The 7,278-nt window shown below is 49.8% G+C and overlaps 2 protein-coding genes across 7 annotated transcripts in view; one reads left to right on the forward strand and one right to left on the reverse strand.

Annotated features, from left to right (window-relative positions):
* PQBP1 (polyglutamine binding protein 1) overlaps nucleotides 1-2,381 on the reverse strand; it is a 9,428-nt gene extending 7,047 nt beyond the window's left edge. Inside the window, exons 1-2 of one of the 6 annotated variants that reach the window (XM_004376862.2) lie at nucleotides 2,252-2,381; nucleotides 1,767-1,851 (exon numbers count right to left, since the gene is read on the reverse strand). In XM_004376862.2, the coding sequence (XP_004376919.1) occupies nucleotides 1,767-1,833 (67 nt within the window). In that variant the 5' untranslated portion in view covers nucleotides 1,834-1,851; nucleotides 2,252-2,381. Of the gene's footprint in view, nucleotides 1-1,766; nucleotides 1,867-2,039; nucleotides 2,220-2,240 lie in introns of those variants that run through there. The other 5 variants (XM_023731870.1, XM_023731868.1, XM_023731867.1 and 2 more) reach the window with 5 other exon arrangements.
* A 153-nt stretch (nucleotides 2,382-2,534) lies between these two features.
* TIMM17B (translocase of inner mitochondrial membrane 17B) lies at nucleotides 2,535-7,073 on the forward strand. The gene is made up of 6 exons (XM_004376867.2): nucleotides 2,535-2,612; nucleotides 3,383-3,482; nucleotides 5,184-5,247; nucleotides 6,279-6,407; nucleotides 6,493-6,603; nucleotides 6,695-7,073. Exons 1-6 carry the CDS (start codon nucleotides 2,587-2,589, stop codon nucleotides 6,781-6,783), a joined length of 519 nt encoding a protein of 172 aa, XP_004376924.1. The 5' UTR covers nucleotides 2,535-2,586; the 3' UTR covers nucleotides 6,784-7,073.
* Nucleotides 7,074-7,278: the final 205 nt, after the last annotated feature.

The following is a 7,278-nucleotide window of genomic DNA, read 5'->3' on the forward strand; positions in this document are numbered from 1 at the left end:
AACAAAATTCTAACTCACAAAAAAGACCAGACTTACTGGCCTGACAGACTGGAGAAACCCCGAGAGTATGGCCCCCGGACACCCTTTTAGCTCAGTAATGAAGTCACTCCCGAGGTTCACCGTTCAGCCAAAGATTAGACAGCCCCATAAAACAAAACGAGACTAATGGGGCACAACAGTCGAGGGACAAGGACTAGAAGGCAGGAGGGGACAGGAAAGCTGGTAACAGGGAACCCAAGGTTGAGAAGGGACAATGTTGACACGTCGTGGGGTTGTTAACTATTGTCATAAAACAATATGTGTACTAACTGTTTAATGAGCAATTATTTGTTCCGTAAACCTTCATCTAAAGTACAATAAAAATATTAAAAAGAAACATTGTTCTGAATCCATTCAGTTCTGAGTGGCAAGGTATAGTGTTGGCAAAGGGCCTCGCACATAGGCCTGCAATAGATGTCAGTTAATAGAATAAAAAAGGTGTATACTACCAGTTCAGGGCCTGGCCCTCAATAGGCCTAGAAGAGATTTCGGCTATGGATATAATTGACATTGAAATGTATATGTCAGCAACAGCATAGTACTTGTCAAATAGTATGTCCAAAATAGATGTCAGCTATAGTCATTAGTATTGTTAATCAGATGTTATGTCATCAGCACATGACCTGGTACTCAAGAGGCTTACAATTAATATCAATGGTCATTATCAGTATTATTAACCATAAGGTCTATGCCTGGCACAGAGCAGGCCTATAATTGATGTAAATTTCAATATGGTGAACAGTAAGAAGTATTTTTCAGTTCCTAGCATATTGTATCCCAAAATTAATGCCAGCTATCAGTATTATTAACAATAACGTATAAATATTAGTAGCAGCAGCAAGTAGGCCTAAATGATAAGATTCTTGCAATCACTTATTTTATACTGTGAACAGTAATGCGTATGCCAGGCACTTAACCAAAAAAAAAAAACCCAAACCAATTGCCACTGAGTTGATTCCAACTCATAGTGACCCTACAGGACAGAATAGAACTGCTCCATAGGGTTTACAAGGCTGTAAATCTTTATGGAAGCAGACTGTCACATCCTTCTCCCGAGGAGCAGCTGGTGGGTTCGAACCACTAACCTTTCAGTTAGAAGCCGAGTACTTAACCACTGCGTCACCAGGGCTCCGCCAGGCACTTAAACCCAAAACACCCATTGCCATCAAGTAGATTCCGACTCATAGCAACCCTACAGGGCAGAGTAGAACTGCCCTATAGGGATTCCAAGGAGCCACTGGTGAATTCGAACTGCCGACCTTTTGGTTAGCAGCCAAGCTCTTAATCACTGCACCACCAGGGCTCCTTAGGCCCAAAATTCATGTCAGCTATGGATAAGGTGAATAATATAGATATATATCATCAGCATAGTGGCTGGCACAACAGTAGGCCTGAAATACGTGTTATCTATCAGTATTGTAAACAACTGTACTTGGCACACAGGAGACTGCAGTAGATGTCAGCTATCCTTACTATTAGATACTGCCTTATTACCCCACGGAACCTGGAATGCAATAAACCAAAACAGGCATCAGCTGTCAATATTGTTAAGGATAAAATATCTATCCCCCTACAGTGCTTGGCACATGGTAGGAATGGATGTCAGGAATCCATATTCTTAACAATGAAACGCCTTTCATCCCACTGCCTGGCTCACAGTAGGCTCAAGTGTCAATATCAACCACAAAGTGCCTGTTAAGCTTGGCACATGTGCTCTTAGCTCTCACCAGGCTCCAGATGTTTGAGGATGCCTCTCTTGGCCAAGCGGGTCTGCAGCGCCACGGGCAGTGGCATAGCGGGTAGCAGACAGACCTAGAGGCAGACAGACTAAAAATCAGATCAGATGAGGATTAGGATCCAGATCCTGTAACCAAGCGCCTCCCCCCAGCATATACTCATCTGACCCCCACCTCCCCATGTGCACCAGTAGCTGGGCGGGCGGAACCTACGCGCTAAAAGGTGGAGGATGTAAGTGGCAATATTACCAAACTCTCACCCACCCTCCTACAGTGCTCGCGTCCCGGGTTCCTCTCCCAGGCCCAGGCTCCGCCCACCGCCGAAGGGGTCCAGCGCGTCTTCCCCGCGCCCCAGAAATGGGATCACCCAACATCCCGCAAAGACTGCCGGGTGGGAGGAACCAAAGCGCTGAAATGGGGGAGCCGCATGCAGACCCTCCTCCAGCTCCAAAAGAATGCGCCCACCCTGGTGTTACCAATACAGTCTAGCGGGCAGTGGAAGGCTGTCAGACAGGCCGCCTCTCCCTCGTCGCCGCTATGGTCACCGGGACCACACGACTCTGTCCTCCCAAAGCACCGAACAAGGCCTTTCCTCCCCAAGCCCTTAGGTAACTGAGAGACGCTCGGAGGCTGCGGTGGACAGATGACGCAACCTAGGTGGCCAATGAGAGTGCGCCTTTGGACTTACGTATGGTGAAGCGACCCAACCCTTGTCCTGGAATAGGTGGAAAACTCGGGCGCCTGTGTGCGTTTACATTGGGGGCGTGGCCCGGCCGGATCGGGTCTGTCTTCGCGGCTGGACGCGGGCGCCATGGAGGAGTATGCTCGGGAGCCGTGGTACGGCGATGGGTACAGGAATAGGGACTGTTGCTGCGGGGCCATGGCCAGCCGTGGGAGGCGGGCGGGGGAGGCACCGGGCACACAGCGCCACGTCCCAGACTCGGGAGACTTAGAAACTTATCTCCTTCCGCTCCCCCGCTTGGTTCCTCCCACCCGGGCTTCGTTAAGAGGGGCAGCAACTGTGCGCTTGGAGGAGGTGCGGTACAGGCCGAACCACTTCCCGTTATCCCTGACTTTGTGTTTCCCAGCCCCTCTTTGTTAACGAAAAGAGACATGCTGGTCGAATCCATTTCAGCCGGGAAGTGGTGGTGCAACAGGGAGCAATCCGCAGGGTTACCACGCGTGGTTTTCCCCAGGTCTCTTTAGGTAATGGAGAGCGGGGCCTGGATGAGCCTATTGTTGGCAAGGAGGGGGTGCTGGATCCTCCCCACCATGTGTTCTTGGTTTTTCCCAATCGATTAAAATCGATTAAAAGGGGAAAGAGGGCTGGGTTCGACTGGATGTGCCCATTGTTGGAGAAAGGAGTGCTACTCATCCTGCTTTAATAGCAATACTAGCAAGCCAGCACTCCTATAGCGCTTATTTAAACATGCGAACTCTTTGCATGTGTCAGTTCATTTAATCTTTGGTAATAGTAAAGCAATTGACTGATTCCTTAGTTGGCTGCGAAGAGTAGGCGGGTAGGGCGAAGAAAAAATTTGGGAGTCCGTGTGTCAGGGCATGGGGGAGGGCTCAAGTTAACGTCTTCCTTCCCTTCCCTCTTGCAGCCCATGGCGCATTGTGGATGATTGCGGTGGAGCCTTCACCATGGGTGTCATCGGTGGCGGAGTCTTCCAAGCCATCAAAGGCTTCCGCAATGCCCCCGTCGTAAGCCCTGGCCTTCCCTGGGTGGTGTGGGGGTTGGCTGACCAGCCCACACAGGATACTGCTCAGAAAACTGCATGTAGCTGCCAGTCACATGCACTGATTCATTCCGATGCCTGCTCACCTATTATGTGCCGGGCCTGGCTTCCAGATCTGGGGTCTTGGGGGAACTGCAAACACGGCCTCTGTTCCCCCTACCCCCAACTGGGGCTCCTCTGTGGAAATGCTGTCTTGTTAAAACAGTCATCATCAAATCCTAGATGTGTGTACAAAGCCAGAACAAATTTTATGTGGAGGGAGATTCTGGGTCAGAAACATGGATAGAGGAAGGTGACAGAAGTTTAATTGATAGAGGGAGGAACAGCCCCAAAGTTGAGAAAATCCTTTTAATTTAACACAGTCGTCTTCTTTCTCTGACAACACCCCCCACCCCCAGGAGATCTCATCAAATGTCAGGGCTTTAAATGCTATCCAGTTGCCAAAGTCTCTGCAATTTGTATATCTAGCCCTGTCTCTCCCCTCAACTCTAGACCCACATACCCAGCTGTCTACTTGACGTTTCCACTTGGATCACCAATCGTAAACTCAAGTCAAAACTGAGCTCCTGATTCCTTCCCAGACCTAACCTCGTTGGTCAGCCTCATCTCAGGAAATTATAATTCCATCTTTCTAATTGTTTAGGCCAAAAACCTTGGAGTCATTCTTGATTCCTCTTTTTCCCTCACACCCCATCCTACATCTAATCCATCAGCAAAACCTGCATACTCAGCCTCCAAAACATATATCCCCAAATCAGCAACTTCTCACCACTTCTAGTGCCACCATTCTGGCGTGAATCCCCATGATTGCTGTAGCCTTCTCACTCATCTCCCTGCTTCTGCCTTTACCCGCTTAGAGTCTGTTCTTAACACATCAGTCAGAAGGGTCCTTTAAAAAGGGAGATCCGATCCTTGTCCCTACTGCTTATAATTCTCTAATAGCTTCCTGTTACTCTTAAAATAAAAGCCAAACTCCTTACCATGCCTTGCACAGTCTAACTGCCTACTTTCCATAGCCCATCTTCTGCCACTCTCCTCCTTGCACACTCTGCTTTACACTCTCTGGCCTCCTTGCTTTTCCTCCAGCACCCCAGTCTCATGCCTACCTCACAGCCTTTGAACTTGCTGTCGCCTTAGTCTGGAATGCTCTTTCCGTGATCTCTGCCCAGGTCTTTCCTTCTCATCCTCAAGGTCAAACACAAATGCCCCCTCCTCGAAGAGGCCTTTCATGACCACTCAGCCACTATCATCGCTCTTCATCCTGTTCCCTCTAGAGTGCTTATCACTGTCTGGAACTGTCTTGTTTATTGGTTTGTATCCTTACTTAGAATTTGACTTCCCACTATAATGTGAGCTTTAAAAGGGCAGGGACCAGGTCTCCCTTGGTCATTGCTGTATCCCTGCATACAGCATGGTGCCTGGCATGTAGTAGGTACTCAATAATCATTTATTGAATGGATGAATGAATTAGAATTTCTCAACCCATTTCTGAGAGCACCCATGTTGGGGTGTTCCCCAGCCCCCTAGTTCTTGGTTGCTTCTCCACATCTCTGCCCTGATGCCCATAACAGGTCTCCCATCCCCATTCCTCTTTTAAAAGCCAGAAATCCTGTTTGCTGGTGGCCTCACCCCTGTCCTGACTCCCCACCTCCTCACTTTCCCCCAGGGAATTCAGCACCGGTTGAGAGGTAGTGTCAGCGCTGTGAGGATTCGAGCCCCCCAGATTGGAGGTGAGAGGCTTCAGGAGACACAAGATACGAAGGCAAAGTCGGTGGGGGAGAAGGTTGCCCCTTTGGGTCTAGACTTCAAGTTGGGGCCCAAATTCCAGCCCCAACTCTGTCTGGAATTTCCTGGGGGGAGGGTGGCAACATTTTCCAGCAATTTAATAGAGAGGGGCGAGAGTGTGGGTTCTGGAGTTTAAATCCAGGCCTGGCTCTTCCCTGCTGTGTGACCTTGGGCTAGTGGCTTAACCTCTCTGAACTTGTGTAACATGGGATGATGATAACAGTAACCACCTCAGTAGTTTTGTAATTTATATATCAAACATTTACAGAATATATACAAAGTTGTTAAGATCGCTGTACTGAGCACTTTCATATTAACTAATGTAAAATTTTAGAAGTCAAATAACACACAGTATCAAGAACAGGGCCTGGCACACAGTAAGCCATCAGTCAACATTTTAACTATCATTTTTATTACCTGGCTTTCCTAACGTGTCTTTCTCCCTCATGGTGCAGTGGTTAAGAGCTCAGCTAACTGAAAGTTCTGTGGTTTGAACCCACCAGTGGCTCCACGGGAGAAAGATGGCAGTTTGCTGCTGTAAAGATGCACAGCCTTCGAAATCCTATGGGGCAGTTCTACTCTGTCCTGTAAGGTTGCTATGAGTCGGAATTGACTTGATGGCAATGGATTAATTTACTTAGTTAGTCCTCCCTGAAATCAGATCAGAATTCCAACTCTGTGTGGTGGTTACAAAGATCAAAGTTGCTTTGTTAAAAACCATGTAAAAGATGAATCTACTTGTAAACATTTTTAAACTCAGTATAAAGTATTGATGGCCATTGTGGATAGCTTGAAATGGGAGCTGCCACAGGACAGAGACAGATAGGGAGTATATCCTGGGAGTTTGCCATCTGCTTCTGTGTCTGGGCTTTTCTCTCCATTCTTGGGCAGAGCATTTAGGTTTTGGAAGTCCCCAGACCCTGGGATGTGGAGTCTCGGGAGTTCCCAGGAACACTAGGCCTTGGTCCCCCTTCAGGTAGCTTTGCAGTGTGGGGTGGCCTATTCTCCACGATTGACTGTGGCTTGGTGCGGCTGCGGGGCAAGGAGGATCCCTGGAACTCCATCACCAGTGGAGCGCTGACTGGTGCTGTGCTGGCAGCCCGCAGTGAGTACCCCCCGGCCCCTGGCCCCAGCCCCTTCCTCCCTGTTCTCCCTGCCCTCATTGCTGTCTCTCTGCCCCCCTCCTCCAGGTGGCCCACTGGCCATGGTGGGCTCGGCAATGATGGGGGGTATCCTGTTGGCTCTCATCGAGGGTGTTGGCATTCTCCTCACCCGCTACACTGCCCAGCAGTTCCGCAATGGTGAGTATATGGCAGACACTGGCCAGGGAGGGGTGGCAAATGCTCTGCCCAGCCTCCTCTGCTTGCCCTTACCTGATTCTCCCTTCCCCAGCACCCCCATTCCTGGAGGACCCCAGCCAGCTGCCCCCCAAGGAGGGTGCCCCGGCCCCAGGCTATCCCAGCTATCAGCAGTATCACTGAGGAAGTGACCGCCTAACGCCACCACCGTGGGAGCCCCTCCTCGGTTCCCTCCCCGATGATCTACCTCGAAGGGAGGGCTGGCTCCCAGTTGGCCCCAGGACCCTCCGGAGAGGGTCTCTACTCTGCTCCTTTGTCCCAGGGTGGGGGTGGGGCACCCCAGCTGCCCTGATGGATGGGTCCCCTCTTTCTCTCTCAGGGCACCCCAGCCCCACTCTCACATGTAGCAAGCTCTCACCCCAGCCCCTTTGTGTGGTGTTCTGAAGAGTATTTAAAGCCAGTTTTGAAATGCCTATTTATGCACTCCTTGAACCACCCATGGAAACCCTTCCTCAGATAAGGGGCAGAGCCATAGAACTTGAACTCCCACAAAGAATGAGCTCTAGTAAATGTCCATGGGATGAATGAGCAGGAGGGGGACATGAATCAATGTGAGGTACATGTATAGGGGTGTGGGGGGGCCACGTGATAAATCATACAGAGAGGAACGAGTTTGAA

This window comes from Trichechus manatus, unplaced genomic scaffold (assembly GCF_000243295.1).
Source record: "Trichechus manatus latirostris isolate Lorelei unplaced genomic scaffold, TriManLat1.0 scaffold00046, whole genome shotgun sequence".
NCBI lineage: Eukaryota > Metazoa > Chordata > Mammalia > Sirenia > Trichechidae > Trichechus > Trichechus manatus.